We start from the raw sequence: 19,176 nt of genomic DNA on the forward strand, positions 1-19,176 counted from the left end.
GGGAAAGAGGTTTCACCAGCCCCACTCCACCCTACCACTGGGCACCTTCGTTTCGACATGGCCCGCTGGGGAGCATCGACAGAAGCCCCCGTGCAGCAAGCAGGAAACACTTGAAAATCCGTGCAGCGATGACAAAAATAGCTATTTCCAGATAGCACTGCTGCGTGCCCCGGCCAGCCTGGCCACCCAGAATGGCAGCCAAGGGATGGGCAGACCCAGGCATCGAAGCAGGCTGCTGCCCCTGGGTCTGGCACTGCAGTCCTGCCACAGGCTGCCTCAGAGCCTCCTGCCTCTCTGTGCAGAGACATTTCATTTTTGGAAAAAACAAACCTCTAACAAAAGTCATGTTAGCTTTTGTGCAGGAATGGCCGAGGGCAGGAGCAGACCAGCACAAGGGAGGAAGGGGCACCACAGCCATCCATGGAACGACCACCGCCTCCGCCAAAGTGCTGACATTGTTCCTTCTCTGTTTAAAGAACATATATAAAATGAATAAATGATTTTAACAACCCTAAGTGTAAGGTGAAATCTCTCAGAATAGCAAAATTACTTATTTTTACTCATCTCTATTTACTAAATGAGCAAGACTTCCAACTTCTGCCTTGAACCAAAGCATTCTCTCGCGTACATTTGATTTCCCAACTAGATCATGTTTGCCACCAGCTTAACTTAGCTGGCATGTTTGGAAATTGCCATGACACCTTTCTAGGACAAAGTATAGCTGGTGAAAACGCACTATCTGCTTGAATAATTCTAATGTCTGGTTTGTCATCTCTGTAGATTAACTAACCACCTTAAACAAACAAGCAAACTTTGGCACTTTTTCCATTTACAAAACGCTAGTACTTCTGTATCACAAATTTCTTCTTTATCACAAGTTTTGAAAAACAGAATTTAAAATCTTATGTCATAAAAATTTGCTTTATGATATACTCTTTTGAGGGTACTGGATTTATTCTCATAAACAGAACACAAGCAATAATTACATTTTTCATTGCCTTTTTTACAGCCTTATCTCACATTCTAAGCTACACAAGAAGAAAACGATTTCCCAAGGGACTTAGTTTTCCTTTTCAGACAAGGATCTCTGAAAATTGGTATCACTATTCCAAACACCAATCCCTATTCTTAAAATCCTAACGCAAATGACAGGCAGCAGTAATCAAAATCACTAAAGAGGTCCCTCTGGGTTTTCCAGCACACGACCTTGTTTCCATAATCAGAGTTCCAGTATCCCATTTAGGGCTGCAGAGGGTTTCTTGACAACCTCCAGAAGCACCTCCTTCAGATTTTATATTCCCACGTGCTGGAGAGAAACACATAGCAAACAAAGGCATACTGTAGGGTGTCATTCTGTACTCTGCAAGTATCTAGTCAACATAAACACACACACACACGCAATATATCCACCAATACAACAGCCATAATATACCCGCTCGCCTTTCTCTGAAATCCTTCCAGCTGGGGGGGTGGGGGGGGGGGGGGAAGAATGTAAAGAAAGCAGAAAAACAGGATGAAAAATAACTGGCAGCACAAGCATGTAAGCAAAAATTATCAGGTGAAAAGGAGATATAAAAAAGGTAGGAGTAAGGAGACCTGCAAACACACTACCACCCCCAAAGAAAACCCTGCTACTTTAACCAGAACCACCTAAATAATAGGGTTTCAGCCACAAACTGAAAATGGCAGGATTGTTTTCAGGATAACAAATATCTTTAATAGTGAGGTGGAGACAGCCAAGGCATTATAATACATATAGTCTCCGAAAGTAATTTGAATTTTTTTTTATTTATTTTAAATTTTATTTTTCTTTTATTATTCAGAGAGGCATGGAAATTAATTGTCTCTGTACCACCACCAGCACATCTTAGAGCTTGCAGAAACTTTAGTACAGAAAAGACTCCTTTTAGTAAGTTCATCTCTCACATTTAAAATGAACTTGCTTTTCACACTATCAATCAAAGAGGCACCATTATTCCAGCTACCAAATCATTAACGATACTACTGTACTCACCAGCTGAAATATCACTGACAACCATTTCATACAAGTTGTAGCTTGGCAAACACTGGGAAAGCAACTTTTGTAGCACGTTTATGCAACTTCAGCCACTTCAAATCCTTAAGAACTTCTTAAAGACACCGGTTGCAAGGGACTGGTGCATATTTTACCTTCCTCTATTGCCAAAAGTAAGTACTTTCTACTGAAACAAATTACAGGTTGCAGGTCTATAAATAAACAAATTTAAGGGATGACTTATAAAACCAGAACAAAGAAACTCTCTCTGCACTGCAGATGGTGGTACTAAGATCAAATCCTGCTACCTAGTTGTTCGCGGTCCCCTGAGCTCTCAGAAGTACATGAGACCAATCCACACTTCCACATTGAGCAGGGAGCTCGGAGAGCTTAGACCACACTCAGACCCCTCCCTCCCACTCCTGAAAATGGTTAAATCTGCCAGGTACTGGAAGGTGACCTATTCGATTTTCAACAGCTAAAGGAGCAATACCCTTTAGAGTTCACTAGGGACAGCAAGAGGGTTGTGCAGCACAAACCCTACACTTTCCTTTATGTTTGGCAAGGCAAAGCACCCTAACCAGAATTCAAGCCAGGGGAGCCCAGTTTTACAGAGGCACTGAACACATTTAACTTCAAATTATTTCAGCTAGATTCCCCCTGCCCCCCTCTGCGAGAGCTATGGGTGCTGAACATTAATAAAGAGATTGCTCACATAAAACTATATTTAACTGCATGCTACCTTTTGGAGTAACACACAAGAAACACTAGTTGTGGCCTGCACGTTGGAACAAAGGACACGTGCAAGGAAATATTTTTTACCCCAACAGTATGAAATCATGGATCTAAGGTTCACCTTTAAAATACCACATTTCCCTAAATTCAGAATAGCTCAGTAATTTCTTAGGATGACCTGCTTTCTCCTCAGTCCACAGAGACCTGTGGATTTGAAAATACAAGGCTACGTTTTTTTTAAAGATGTAGTGAACACATTCTATGTTTAAATAGATTTTCTTAATGTCACTGCACAATATCAATCCTACTCCCTTTTGCAAATCTTTTTTCTCTGTATAGTGGAACACACTTCCAAACATCAGTGGATAAAAAAAGCTTTTGGACAGTGATGAAATAGAGCCGCGCCGAGACAGGACATTTAAAGAATCATTTAGCAAACAGAAAGAGTAACATAGACTATCATTCTGGCTCAAAAAAAAAAAACCCAAACCCCCAAAGAACTGATCACCTACTTCTGTGAAGGAGAAAAAGCACCAAATGCTACAGTTCTCAATGCGAGAAGCAAGCTCTGAAGATGCGAGCCATGCCGCTGCCAGAGGAAGCCGGTGGCATACTCCGCGTCTGGTACCTGCATCGACACAGCATTCCCAGCCAACTCACTTTTCATCTAAGCTGCCTTTGGAGAAACTAGACACCATAAAAACCTCAGTCATCCTGTAACCTGGCACACCATCAAAGCCTCCTAACACACAATTACTGTGCTTCACGCCTTTAGACTTTTTTCCTTTGACTAAACAAAACCCCCACAATGGAATAAGAAACTTTCCAAGAGAAATTGTGTTTGACAGAAGATCAATGATGCAGAGGTGTTGGAGGGAAAAAAGCCAGCGCTGTTTTGTGTACACCTCCAAGCTTATTAATGGCTTGCTGCTAAAGCTAGATGCTCCTTCCCATCAGATCAGTATTTGATATTATTACTGAACTCAGAAGTCTGAGGTCTTCTTTAATCACATTAAGGAGTTTACAATTGCTTACGCAATACAGTAACTTTATCATGCTGCCTGTAGTTATCCAGCCATTCCCCTAGGTTTTTGCCTTGTCGGCAATAACACTCAGTGAAAACACAGTGAAATTTGACTCACCATGTCAAAAACACAAGCTACATATAAATATGAATAACCTAACAAGTAAGCACCCAGCTGCTGCTTTAATGCATTAGCACATGTATAGTTATGCACATGCCTAAAAGGAACTGCCATAAACCTCCATAAAGAAACAAATAAGCTCTTGTGAGTGAAGAGAAAACCGTAAGCCTGCCCAGAAATCTGAATCCTGCTAGTCATCACTTTCAAGGCTCAAGCCAGCATGACAAAACCTTTTCAAGAAAGGGTCCTGTGTCAGGGAGCGAATCTGAAAGAGGCACACTTTATATTCACCTCTCAGGACACCATGGCTTTTTTAAGCAAGCTGTAAGGGAAGGCGGGGAGCAACAGATAATAACTGGCTGAAGGATTAAATAAATAAAATTGAACTTTTTTCAAGCCCCTGTCATCTAGGGTTGTCTACATCACCTTTTAAAACCTTTAAGCAACTGCTCTGTGAACTGCTAAACTAGGGGAGTCCAACGTCCCAGCGTTTGTCCCTTAAATCTTTTTATGTAGGTCCTATGCTATTTCACCTCTGGACAATAGACAGCGTGGACTGAGATCACTCCAGAGTTGCAGGTGCTGGTTAGCCAGTTTCTTGCACCTAAATGACATAGGATTGGTAAACTCTGCTCAGCTGTCCTTCCCCAAGATAACTGAAGCCAATCACCTTTAAATGGATACCCTCTCTGTCAACATACTCGCAACATCAGGTAGCAGACTGATCAGAGGAGCTTCCTTCTCTACCGAACAGCAGCCTGGCCCTGTCCTCCTGCCTGACACCTACCCTCCACCCTGATCCCCATCTCAATCGGTTCACCAGAAACTGAAACATACGGATTGTTCAAACCAGGCATTTTAAGCACTTCAGAAACAAGTTCTGTACAGATCAAAAGGGCACGGTGCATGCCAGATGGTGCACTGGTCTCCTTCCTTGCTACAGCAGAACTGCATTGAAAAGGACTGAGTCCTTCCAGCGGTACAGTACTGCAGAGGCAGCTCACCGTTCACTGCCTTGAGGCTCCCGCTAATGCCATCGCCGTGCTGCCGCTTCTGTGCGTTCTTGAACTCCTTCAGAGATAAATAAAGGACCTTCCGCACCACCCTCTCCTCTGACCAGGGAATCCCATCGCTGTCATCCTAAACAAAAAGGAAACAGAAAGGAGACATTAGTTGCATGCATCTGAAACAAAAACAAAACAAAGAAAACCCAACAGCCTAGGGCTACACAGATTATTTGCAATTAAAAAAAAGAGAGAGACGCTGAAAAAAAAATAGTGTAACAAAATGCAACCTAAACTTGACCAGCTCTAAAAAAGAACAGAAACATAACTATTATCATCAAATCAGAGCATTAGTCCCTCTAATCCTTTATCCTGCAAACAGCAGTAGCCATGTACCAGGTGTTAGACAGGAGGCAAAACTTATTTGTTAAAATCCTCATAATGAATCCCTTATGGAGAAATTTATCACAGCCAGGAAGTGCTCTCCCAGATAATTAAGAGGAGGGGGGCGGGAAAAACCCACTACAGTGAACGTTGCAGAAATTTAAGAGGTAAGTCTTGTGAACCAACTTCTCTTGTTGCCATTTTGGCCTTGGTTTGTGCCTCTTGGCTCAGGATTATTTTTTCCTCTGGTTTAGTGATTTGCATTTATTGCAGCATTATAATGAAATTGTACATTGATAACAATTAAGTTATTTGGAATTTATCTCAGCGTAAAGCAAAGTGGAATTTGGCCCATGGGGCATATGTTTTCTACTTTAGGAGGCAAATCTATACTGTCAAAAGGAATACTAGTGTATGTCATACTTAGTACTTGCTTTAGTTAAAAGATTAATTCCCTGGAAAAGCATTTCCCTAAAGCCTTTAGCATTCAAATAAATTAAGTCAGCAAATTGATATAAAGACATAAGTGAGATCAGGTAAGTCATCATATTTTCATAAGCCCTATAATTGTCTCAGGGTCTTTAAAAAAATTACTATTAGAGCATTCTTGCCCTTGAATTCCTCAAGGGCTACATCACTGCCAAGCAAAAAGATTAACATTTCTAGGCAGGCCTTATTTAGGTAAGTGTACCACAGCACACTGCCACACTCCACTAGAAACCCCAAAAAGCCCCATCAGCAATCCACGCCAGGAGGCAGGAGAGTTTATACCATCTCCTGTGTCAAAGAAGTGACCAACACTATAAACTTCAAAGAAAAATAAGCATAGTTTAGGGTGACCATTGATAGCTTTTTCTTTGCTCCTCTAGTGAGACAGTGGCATTCAGCTGCTGAATTGTGATCAAAAACATTTCCCCCCAAAAAAAGAACTGTATGACAAATTACTTGGCCAAAAGAAAAAAAAAAAAAAAGAAAAAAAAAGAAAAAAAAAAGGCAACACAATCAGTGCTGTGAAAGCAGCTGGCATTTTGGCAGCAGGATGTGCATTTCGCACGAGGGACAAACTACTATACTTTGAACAAGGCTGAGCTATGCCCAGGGAGCTTTAGAGCGCAGGCAGCTCTGGGCCAAGAAAGCAAACTTTGTAACCCAACACCCACAGCAACCAAAAAAAAAAAAAAAATCTCCAGGCAAGCATTTTCAAAGGACTAGTACATCCAGTTATTTTGTCAACAGAGGTTTACACAAACAACTCCGGCTTACCATTTTGCTGCCAGCACAACTTCAGCCCTAACCAGAAGCAACACTAAACACGGGAGGGCTGCAGCCTGCTCGATTTTAACAAAGCTTGCCAAAAGATGCCCCATTTACGTTCCCACTGACTGGTAGGTATGGAGAGGAAACCCGGACAGGAATCCCACTGACAAGGGCCTGGTGGGATGTCACGCATTTCTGTCATCACAGAAACTACTTATTAAATCTTCAAGGGAACCGTGCTCAGTTAGGAAATGGTCGTAAGCACCTCCGGCACCCGTCCATGCCGGACACAGGCCTGCAGCCACTGCTCGCTCTCTTCACCAACATTTGTACAAATTCCTAATATAATGAGCAGCAAAGATGAGGAAGAGGATGAAGAGCCCTCTGGCCAGGCACACTGCTCCCAACTCTGAAGGCTAGACGAGTTACACAGAAACCCACCAAGAGGCAACAAAACCATCACCCTGTATTTTTATATACTTTAAGCCCAGCATACACAAGACACGTGTAACAATCGAGCCCTGTTAATGTAAGCCATACTCAGACACATGCCGCTTTCCTTAGCCTCTGTCCTGTGAAACACCAGGCCTGTCCTGAAGCCATGAACAAACCCCTTCCTCCACCAGGCCCTGCAGTCACCGAGGAGCTAGAATTTGCATGACAACACCCACCGGTTCCTGATCCCACTGGCCCTTTTATCCCTGCTAAAAATACATTAAAAAAAAATTAAAAAACAAAGAAATGAATCCCACTTAAACCCACTTTGTCATGACAGCTCACTGCAAGGAGCACATGGCAGTGTTCGCTGTTTCAGTAGTGACAGGGTGAAACCTGCTGACAGGATTGACGTTTAAATCGGCATGTGCTGACCAAGCAGCCGACTGCAGTGGGTAAGTGACCTCTGGCAGGTACAACCCATGCCCTGGGACACGCCGTTTACAGTCCCTCCTGCAGGAGGGAAGGAGATGGATGATCACCACACACCAGAGGCCTCTGGTCTAGGCCACCCTCTCAAAGTATTTCTGCGAACAGCCCGAAGTCATCTCCATCTCCCCAGACAATGTGCTGGACACACAAAAGGACAGTGCGCAACTCAGCACCCTATTTTCTGAGTGACGAGGCCACCAAGATGTCTTCCTGGTGCCAGCTGGAGGCTCCAGCCCTGCTGCAGGAGACTATCCCGCCTTCCCATCGGCCCAGGGGCTGCGTGGGCCATAGTGCTACCATCGAAGAGACAGGTCCCAGGAGGCAGGAACAAAGTCCTCCCTCAGCAGCCCCTGAAGCAACACTAACATTTCACACCACGCTCAATTCACGGAGCTGTAAAACTCGAGATGAACCATACTGGCTTCATCCCCCCTCTGTAACAGCAATGCTGTCAACAGAAACACGCACGGGGGAGTCTCTCCACACCAGAGCTGCCACCAGCCCATTTGTGCTAAGGCTGCAGCCACTGTCCTGCCTACACAGCTCTGTTGTGGGCTTTCCATCACTCAGCTTGAAAGAAGGTCCTCAAGTTCCCCAACACCGTGTTATCCAAGGTCAGCAAACTAAGGGGCTAAGCCGCTGCCAACACCCGCATTCACGCAGCTCCATATGCAGGAGCAATAAAAAGGTTTCACAATCGTCGACAGCATCTTCCCCCAAGCCCGCGACACAAAAGCAGCCGCAAGCCGGAGAGCAGCTGACTTGGAGCCCAGCTGAGCTGCTGCTCTGCCAGCGACGCAGCTCCAGCTCCCGACACGTTTAACCATAATTACATGGGTCAGATCGTCTCTGCCTCGTCACGCCAGCGGAGGGAGAGCCGCCGTGCGCCCCACTCTGCACTCACACCGCCAACAACTGGAAGAGTTATCTCGCTTTAGCAAAACAAAATACACACACCCAGAACCGTTTAGAAATATCCTCAAGTGAAAGCCTTGAGGAATTTAATCTATGTAACTTCTCAAAACCAAACCAAAAGAAAGAAAAAAAAACAAACCAAAAACAACCTCAAAGGGACTGACTCGATCGCTGCCTTTAAATATTTCCACAGGGAGTAGAAATTTGATAATAGATGGCTCTTGAGGCTGGCAGAGAGGGGTATAATATCATCCAACAGCTGAAACTTGAATTCAGAAAAATGCAAGACAGAATTAAAGAACAATTTCTGCAACTGTGCAAGTAATTAGCCATTGAAACGACTTATGGGGAACTAATGGATTGCCCATTATTGACTTAGACCCAAAAAGGACTGAATAACATCTTAAACTGCAGGTTCATCACCGCAAGCCCATAGCCTTCACTGTGCAGGTCAGCCAAGATGATTTCTGCCTCCCAATCTGACAATAAGATTAGTTTGCAAGCTCGGTAAGAAAGTAACAGATGCAAACAACAAGGTAAGCTCTGGGGCAGAATTAAGAAACAGAACTGCATCATTTCTTTTAAACTGCTAAAAAAATTAATCATGCCACCTCGTTATGCCATTTCGGGGAACCACACGTCATACATTTATATCTGAACTTCAGCTACCGGGGCAGCCAAGCAACAGTTCAGCAAGTTCAGTCCGAGGGGACGGGGAAGAGGAGCACAACCTCCGTTTACCTACGCAGTACGTTCCTGCACAGGATGCTACCTCATGAGTAGCAGAGCTACTACTACTCTCTTTCGTGCTACCTGGCTGGCAGCTTGCTTTCAGCTCTACAGTTGTAGAGGTGATGTTTGTAGAAAAGTGCAACAGGCTACTGCCACATACTGCTAATTTGAGAAGAAATATATATACACACACACGTGTGTGTGTGTTTTTGCTATGTGCACATTGAATGTATATAATACATTAAATATACAATACAGATATATTAATGTGTGTATACAAACTAAAATATATACATATTAATATATAATGGACACATAGAGGTATATATAGGTATCTATAAATAATGCACATCAATGTATAATGTGTATATTTTTGCAACAAAATCAAAATGTGCACCACCTGTACCTTTCACCATTCACCTACAGCTTTGGTGCTTGTTCACTGCAGTTCAGCTGCCTAGCTTGCACATGGGGCCTGCACACAGCCTTCCTATTTCTGAAGTTATACCCAAATCCTTAAAAAAAAAAAAAAAAGCCAGAACTGAGAGGCAGGCTTCACGCCACCTCCTGGGTAGGTGAAACGTCAGCCTGAAGTAGCGTAAGCTGCTGCATGCTGCTTTGCTCCACGAGAAGCAGCAGAAGCATACACATGACTCAAGCCTCTCCGTTCATTCATCGCCAGATACGGCATTCTTCAGCCTGGCCCGGCCTTGCCTTAAGCAAACAGGAGTCACAGTTCACGGCGCAAAACAGAGCTGCAACAAGGGAGAATACATGCAGCACTCCATGCTATTTGTTTTACTTTTATGTAAATACTTTAACAGCAGTGATGGTTTCATTTGAAAAGTCAGGACTTTGTAAGGTACAAAGATACTTATAAGCATGTGTGTTATGACTCAGTGTGGCTGGCGTGTTTCCAGCTCTCTCTGGGTCTTTCCCAAGCACGCATCTCCTGACCCCATTCTTCATGCCAGGTTGCAGAAAGCAAAACAACAAAACACAAACCCCCTCTTTTTTCTTTTTCCAGCACTGCAGCCAACGCTCGGTTAAAATCACTGTGGCACCCAATGCCCTAAATGAATATGCTTTCATGGTTCAACAGCCCCCAGAGAGCCTTTCCCGCAGATGTAAGAAGGTCATTTTGAAGCAATGGGAAAAATAAACCACAAGCTTCTACCCTTTCCTCAAGGATATTTTTGAAGGAGAACTATTTCAAAGGGTGTTTTTTTCCTGTGTTTAGTTAGCAACAAAACAAAAATCTGTCTTTTGCATGAAAAACAGACAACACATTTTCAGAGATCATATAAATTACTTTTCAGCTGAAGGACCAAAATGGAAATGTTTGTTTACTAGATTCAAGACCTGCAACAGATTTTTGCCTTTTGGCTGTATATTATCAATGGAAAACAGTTATACCTGTTTTTCCCTAAAAGCCAGACCTAAGAGAAATTGGTGGAAAACCTAGATACGCCTTCCGAGGCTGAAAGAGATCTTCTGTGCAGTCTTGGGCGAGTTACCTCTGCTAAGTACAATTAGCACGCTTACTCATTTACAAAGCCCACTTCCTCTGTATACGTATGGCACGGCGTGAACCTCATGAGAAAGTACTATATCAACACACATACTTCCCTCGTTGCATTAGCAGAGGTCTCCATTGTATTGCAAAGTCCCATCAACCTTCTCACCACCCCAAACGCACCTGGTACTCACAGAGGAAAACCCCGCCGTTGGCCCATCGGTGCAAACTCCCTCTCTACATAACTTACAGGAGCAAGTGAGCCGTTCCACGACCAGACGTCAGAAGCTCTTCTCAGCAGAAACTCCTAGCAAAAGTTTGAACTTCCAGGGTAACGATTTGAAACCAGACTCTAATATATTCAACTGAAGCTATATAAATAAATATTTTTGGCTCCTTCTGGAGCTATCATGCTGCTTGGACTTCTTACAGCCAAGCACAGCATCGTGCAAACTGGATATAGCCATATATACCCACAGTAATATCCTTGCAGTCTTTTGCTTACTATCAAGGTCCCTCCACTCCCTTCTCCTCTCAGAATAAAGTTCACACTTATTTAATATTTAACCTTTTAATCAAGTTTATCCAGAGAGGATGTAGCAGTTTCTCATTTAAAACAAACTGCTTATATTCAGTGAGAAAAAATAAAACCTCATGAATGGCTTAAGTTGATGAAGATTGATACGGCTTGGAGACTTTATAGCACAGTGACTCATGCCTTCTGGAAAATGTAATCTGTTCTGTCTAGTTTAGGAAAATAGGTCATGTTTTAAAAATGCGCTAACTAACACGAAGAAAGGGGAAATTTTCTTTATTAATAGTTCTGTTATAGCATTTAAGTGTATTTGGTAATTACAGAGACTTTTTCCCTCGTACTTCCAGAAAACTTCCCTGAAGAACTCGCATTACGTTACAGCTCCTGACTAGCAGAACCGATGTTAACACGGCAAAGAAACGATGGAGGAAAATAAAAATCTCTCTTCTTCCTGCTTTAGCACTTCTCCAAACAGCTTTCATCCCCTGCAATCTCCTGTTGGTTTGCGCTCGTTTGCTGCCTCCTGCTGCGCCGGGGATTGCGTTTCCTCCTTTCAGGCCGAATCCTTCTAAAAGCAGCATGGGAGAGAAACGCCCTGGTTTTTGGGTCACTAAAGACCTCAGGCACTTTTGAGCCCAGTGAGCTTCAACCTGCTCTTGCAAAAATACATTAGGGTAGAAGAGTTACAGTCGAAATTTCCAAATACAAGCCGCTAGTGTCTTCATACAGGCTCCCAGAATTGAGGCATAAAAAATAGTTCCTAGCTTTATCTTAAGCCTAATAAAGAAATATTTAAAAATAGTAGGTTCATGTGTTAATTGTTTCTTTTACATAAACTCAGAGGCCTCGGCAAAGTTTCTGCACCTCTAGAAAGCTACTACTCAATACGAAACTAGTGAAAGCTTACAAGGCATCAACTGTTTCCCGTGTTGGTCTGCCAAGATAAACACTTTAAAAAAAAAAAGGCTAAACCCAAACAAATTCAGTGAAAAGCCAGGTCTAAAGTTTCCTAATTTATCAACTTACAGCAGGACTTTAACTTGAACCACCTCTCACTGATAGCAGTGACTCCACAGCTACGACTTTCTTAGGCCAAACCAGGAATCTAATCAACCATTTTGCAACCAGAGCGCCAGAGTTTTGGGCTCTGACGAGAGATGGCAGCACGCAGAAGCAAGCCACAAAAAGCCGAGGGTGGCAGAGTGCTGGAAGAAAGAGGTGTGAAGGTACAAGATAATTATTCAGACTGGGGGAGTGGTTTTCATAACCGGCTTAAGTGAATTCACTTGCCACCACGTGGGATGCACCTGCCCCAACCCCAATGCCAGCACTAGCCCTTATGCAGCCATTTGACCAGCTTGATTGGGGAAAAGAGTTGAAATCTCACCCCAAGACAAGAAAAATGATTATTTTCAGCCAGATCATCTCACTTATTACTAACTATGTGGCCATATGGGAGCTACTGCTGGGGCAGAGAGAAAGGCAGGATTGGCCCTTTTAGCAGCAACCCATGCTTGGAGGGATGCAAGCCCATCAGGACACCAAACTGTGATGGTCACCATAAGGAAGGGAGGGCATCGCAGATGGTATTCAGTCAATTAAAATCACTTTGCTTTAATGTAACTATTGTAAACCCCAAATATCTCACTGCATTCAGATCATAGAATCATAGAATAGAATGAATCTATGATTCTATGAATGATTCTATGATTCTATGAATGTAACTATTGTAAACCCCAAATATCTCACTGCATTCAGATGAACCATACCCCCTTTTTCCACGATGAATAATTTACTTTAGGGAAGTGAAAGGGATATACAGGGGGTTTATCTGTTAGAAGGACAGGGCCTGCAACGTTTCAGGTAGGTCACAGCCTGACAAGGTACAATCCTGTGTCTGACCATCACTTGTAGCCAATTTATCCCCAAGCAAAAGCTCTGACTTGATAAATAGGTTCCTTATTTGGTGCTCTCTTCAAAAAAAAGGAACATCTCCTAAAACGCATGTTGAATTATCTTTGAAAGTTTATGCTGTACACAGATAGATGCCTCCCGGGCAGAAACCAAAATAATTTAAGCATCATTTCCCATGTAGGTGAACAGGTCTAAATCCTTCTTAACAGAAAAACAAACAAACCGACCTGATGGGGGACACTCACGCTGCACGTCTTCACTTCTCTGAAACACCATGGAATAATGTGTACTTATCTTTCATTACAGACTACTAAAAAACTACAGCTGAAATTGGATTAGAAACTTCTGCTGAAAAACAATTTATTGCATAACACAACTCTGACAGCCTGGGTTTCTGGCCACCAACTGAGCCTTTATAAAAATCTGCTGGGCAGCTGCCAAATCAGCTCTTTGAGTCTTGGCATGTCCGACATCTGAGACAGTAGTCAAGGCAGCCACATGTCCTGTGCCATCCACAGCCCTGCACTTTTATGGTTAAATGATACCGTCAAAGAACAGAGTAGTACGAGCCATTAAACACACAAAGGTAAAAATCTCCTGCAGCTGTGGATCTGACAACTCTGATCACACTGCAGAAGACCGAGAGCCACAGCAGGATTTTTTCCTTTTTCAGGATCTGGTATTAATTTGAACATAAAAGTAGCTTATTAAGAAGAGGAAAAAAGAGAAGCGAGAAATGGTAGCGAGCTCCAAAAAACCTCTGCACTCCTAGCTGAAAATCGCTGCCACTTATAAATTTCCCATTCCAAATATTCTCACTCTGTCTCCAGTTCTAATTAAAACTCTCCACGAAGTACACTTCAGATAGACACATAAAACCCAGTATGCACAAAGAGTATTCAGCAGCTCAAGATAATTAAATTCAAATATATTTTCTAATTAATTTCATTTTGAGTCAGTTCATATTTTTATAAGGTGTTCAAGATCCAGTATGCAACCATATGAATACAGTCCAATAAAAAGCGTTTTCTGCAGTTTAAATGTCTGCTATTAAGACCTACAGATGTGAAGTTTAATATGGCTAATCCAATCCTGCTGCATATTACTAATTATCTTAAGACCTTTTTCCACCCTCAAACAGAAAGCCTGATCCTTTCCTTGAAAAATACTAACCACTTCTGCATGCCAAAATTGTGTCAAGGTAGTAGGGGAGAGAGAAAAACACAACGGGTGTGTTACAAATTTGCCTTCACTATTTCTAAGGGAATTTAAAGAGATCTAATTTTTTGGCATCTCACAGCATCCAAAAGGTCAGTGGTATCAATATTTTAGAGAAGCTGGAGTACTGTTGATGTGTTTAGTATCTATCCTCACAAGTACAACAGAAGGTCAGCGCTTATGTAATTTCTTTGGGAGGACTTTGGTACCTGGATGATGAAGCCTTCTCTATAATAGGAAAAGATCTGCTCATCTATCTGCTTTCTAGGAGTATAGTAGTATATACCAGCAAAAATGTGCATTTGCCAATATAAATCTTACATTGCTCCCTCAGTGAAATAAATACACTAGCCCAAAGCCTATATAGCTTAGCTACATTATTTAATACAGCAGTGCCCATCAGGAACATGATGCCTTCACGGACCTGAGGCTGGGGAAAAAATGTGGTATATACTACTATAAAAATATTGCCAATATTATTATATTGGCAATATATTGCCAAAATTTATATTGCCAATATAAATCTTACATTGCTCCGTCAGTGAAATAAATACACTAGCCTAAAGCCTATATAGCTTAGCTACATTATTTAATACAGCAGTGCCCATCAGGAACATGATGCCTTCACGGACCTGAGGCTGGGGATGGAGGTCCCCTTGCAGACTCGGGAAGGTCACCATATCCCTGCTGGATGACCCTGGGCCAAGCAGAGTGGCCCACTCACTCCCATTTTAAACCAGCCCAACCCATTCGTACTGGAAGGGTTTAAGAGAGGAAACAGGCGGCCTTGGTTCTTCTGACTCACTTTGATGGCACTGCAGTAGAGCATGTTTACTTGAGTAGCTCCACCACCAAACCCCTACAAGAGGGCCATGGCCAGCAGCGGGGCAGGCAGCACTGCCAAAGCCGGGGCATGGCAAACTCTACCCACGGGGTAACTTGCACAGTGACAGACCTGCAAGTTCGCGTAAATTTGACCCAAAGCAGGTATGGGTGACGCAAGAAGTCCCGTGCCTAGAAATGTTTAACTTGGCTTCCTCCTCTTTCACGTCAGTCTACGGGATACCCCTCATTCAGGCGATCACCAGGCTTAAAAGAAGACTTAAAACAAACAAACAAACAAACAAAAACCCCAACCAACCCATCTTGTCAAACTTTAAACCCAGGAGGGGTAATGACGGAGCCAAATGTGCTGAAACTATTGCTGGGAAATCTCAGGATATTGGGGCCTGAATCAATTTTACTGAACCGGACGGGGAACTAAGTCAGTTGTATCGACACAGGCTCCTGGGATGGACACACCAATACTGCACTAAGAGCATGACATGTTGATTTTGTTTGATTTACTACCCAAAAAGTGAGATTTTTATCAGACACTTTTTGTCCTTGTTTACATTCCTGACTGGCAGAATATCCTTTAAAGCTGGGGGGGGGAGGGGGGGAGAGGGCAGCGAGGGGAAGTATCCATTGAAGCTGGGAGAAGTAAACTAAACCTGTACTTTTCACTTGTAAGCCAATTAAAGAAGACATATGAGGAGACTCTAAAGCTACTCTAAATGTATTTTCAGGTCAGTTTAGTCACATCAGCAAATTTTCTGCATAAAGATAAGCTATATAATCAGTGAAAACTTACGCTCTAAAGCTTTACCAAGCTCGTCCTTCTGTATTAAATGTATTTGACTCCCAAAATACTACCCAGCAAACAAATTATGGTATTTTAGTAGTGCAGGGAAGCAAATAATAAAACCAGCCTTTGCTCCATGAGGCAATCGCTCAGTTATAAATCAGATGAACGCATCCCAGTAACTTTCCAGAAGGCCCACAAAACATTTTTCCAAATAACCAGTGCCAGAGGAGGTAAATGCCATTTCCTGAAATTGAAGTTGCAGCAGATTGCTCAGGGTACCAAAGTCAAGAATTTCAGACAGAGCTAGGCTGGAGCACTGCTCTGCCACAGGTAAGCTTCAGTTCTTGCTACAATTTAAAACATGAGGGAGGACGAAGAGCTAATGGCTACTGGCAACTCTAAGATCTGGCCCCATTTGTGAAGCTACACGATGTCTCCCCTGAACAGTTGAATTAAGAAGGTAATGGGCAGCTGGGAGGTTTTGTGGGGAAAAGGGAAAAAAAAAGTTATTTCTTATGGACATAGCAGGCTTTCCTAATTGCACAGAATGATTTTTAACACACAGGTGTTTCACAACAACCAGATCTGTGTTAAACTGATAAGGAAAAAACATAATCAAGTTTTGACCTTTTCATGATCTTTCCCTTTTCCTTGGGTTTTTTTTTTTGTTTCTTTTTTTGTTTTTTTTTTAAACCAACAAGTCTATGTGAGAACTTTCAAAATAATGGCACAATCATTTTTCCTTTGCTTTTGCAGGTTTCTCAGCAGGCAGTGCTGGGTCAGTGCCAGGTGGCACAGCACCTGGGCAGAGGTGATGTGCAGGTAGGGTGCCCACTCTGGCAGAGCTCGTGCAACTGGGGGTCTGCAGAGAACAAGCCCCTCTGCTCCACGAGAACTGTTTGGGTTAGCGTCCAATTCCCTCATCCCTCCTCCACTCCCTGATCAATGGCAATATTCAAACTTTACTGAAGATATTAGAAGTACTTCAAAGACAACCATTAAGCTTTTAAGTGCACTAATTGACATTTTAGCACTTACAAATCCATCTATGTGTTCTATCACTCAATTTAAGAGACTTGCTTCCCCGCCTGGTAAGAGTTCCCCATGTTTTTAGCGGGCAGAGAGGGATTTTCAAAGCTATTTTTTTTCTCAGACAGGATTTTAGAGAATTCAAATTACAAATATAATGCACTTCAAAAAGTAACACGTTTCACAAATTTAAGAGCTCTTCCATAAAAGCTGTAAATGGCATCACAGCTATAACTCACAGGCTTCTAAGCTCCAATGAATTCTGCAGCTGTTACAGCACGTCGAAGCCAAATCATTGTTACCTTCACACCACCACAACTGACAACCCCAGCTATGATATTACAAACTGCATGGTGCTACATGAAAAGGGGGGGGGCGCCACGGGTAAGAAAGAAAGAAAAGAAAAAAAGAACCCCTAGGTGATTTTGCAGCTCCTTCTTTCTTCCTTCGCAAAGCTAGCATAAAACAGACTCTAAAACCGTGAGAGACTGCTTTAGGTTTTCCTACAGTGACTATCCCACAACAGGATCCAGGGAAGCATTTCAGACCAACCTCCCCCCCCCGTGGATGCTGTAAAATCAGAGAATACAGCACTCCCCTTCCCAGGTATGGTGACTTACAGCAGACAAGCCGCTACCCAGCGGCCAAGCCCAGCCTCTGATTGCTGAAGAGCATCTCAATGACAGCAGGTCTGGACCCTTCTTCTATTACTGTCACATACCAACATGTTCACCTTCTGTTCTGTTAGAGAAATCCTCATTCAGTCCCAATATTTAAAGCAACAAGAAAGATCAAATTAAATTCTCAGGGTTTTAAACCGTTCAGTTCATTGCTAGATCTATTTTAGGGTCTGAGGCTGCCAGCCACCCCCACAGAATCTGCGCGCTAAACAAGGCTTTTGACAGGCTTGTTTATGCCTTCTGCAGCAATCAAAGGCAAAACATTACAAATCAAAGAACCAGGAGACAAATACAGTACTGTGCATAACAGAAACCTCAAAAAGCTAGCCAGCAGCAAACCTGCTGCTCACCGAGCCCCGCAGAGCAATACGAGATAACGCAGGAAAACAGAAATGGATAGTTCAAGTAAGAACAGGCTTGTGCTGTACCTATGCAAACATCTGCAGGCAGAACCTCTGAAGCACGCATCCATCAAAAGAAGCTGATGCAGAATTGCAAGACAAGGAGCAGACAAAATTATTCATTTTCTCCAAAAGTACCACGGGGGAAAAGGTCATAATTTACGAGTTCCAGTGTAAAGACTGCAGGGGACTTCAGATTTTTACTGGTATCAGAAAAACACCCAAGAAAACAAGCGGGCATGGACAATGTACAATATTTCTGTGGCTGGAATTTAAATGGAAACGCAAAGACTGCATTTTGGGACCTCAGCAGTTATGCTACACGAGGCAGTTACCTCCAGTCCATGCCTTTCCTTAGAGAAGGCAAAATCACATTTTCTGTTCAATTCTTCTCTACGTTGAACATGTGATAAGGATGGAGTCAGTTTTCCTCAGTGACACACACTGTGAACTGCATCGCCCATACTTGAGCAAACCCACCACGTCAGGGAAGCATCTAACATGGAAGTTAAAATTACACCCAGAAGAAATTTAGTGGTACGACTTTGCTACTGTGTTCCTTTAAACCTTTCACCTCTTAAACTGCGAGTTCAATGTCAGATTATAAACATCATAAAAGCTCATAAAACTGCCAGCTCATTTCAAGATTACTTGCTCTTAGCCTTGCAAAAGCATCATGAGCAGTATGAGAATTGCATCATCTCTCTGCAAACCCCCACGCCTCTTCATTTGCATCAAGCCAAGGTCACTGCAATCATCCTCTCTGTGTCACTGGGACAGGCAGGTGTTGCAGCCTTACCCTGGAGGTGGACCTTCGCAGGTGAGCTTCACAGCACATCACCCGCCTGTTAAACCATCCTGAGCAACATCCCCGACATCAGCTTCTGATGAAATCACCTGCTACTTTACCTTCCTCTTGCAAAACCTAGCTTTGCATATTACCAGCACAACTGAGAGACACGAAAACCTCCTGCAACTGCAGCAGAAGCAAATGCCAAGTTAGGATTTCGGGGCATCTCTACAGGCCCCTCCATCCCACACAGCAGTGTCTACCTCCAGCCTTGCCAGAGATTGAGCCAGGCAGCACAGCAGCTGCCCAGAGAGTGGACAGAAGCACAGGCTGAGAGATACCTCCCCACGCAT

General features: G+C 43.0%; 1 protein-coding gene across 4 annotated transcripts in view; it reads right to left on the reverse strand.

The window, feature by feature from the left end:
- Positions 1-19,176, reverse strand: part of JARID2 (jumonji, AT rich interactive domain 2) — a 236,018-nt gene that overhangs the window by 130,601 nt on the left and 86,241 nt on the right. For all 4 annotated transcript variants that reach the window (XM_009326493.1, XM_009326494.1, XM_009326496.1 and 1 more), the window contains one exon: positions 4,899-5,034. In XM_009326493.1, the coding sequence (XP_009324768.1) occupies positions 4,899-5,034 (136 nt within the window). The remainder of the gene's footprint in view (positions 1-4,898; positions 5,035-19,176) is intronic.

The sequence above is a fragment of the Pygoscelis adeliae genome, unplaced genomic scaffold (assembly GCF_000699105.1).
Source record: "Pygoscelis adeliae isolate BGI_AS28 unplaced genomic scaffold, ASM69910v1 Scaffold186, whole genome shotgun sequence".
Taxonomy (NCBI): domain Eukaryota; kingdom Metazoa; phylum Chordata; class Aves; order Sphenisciformes; family Spheniscidae; genus Pygoscelis; species Pygoscelis adeliae.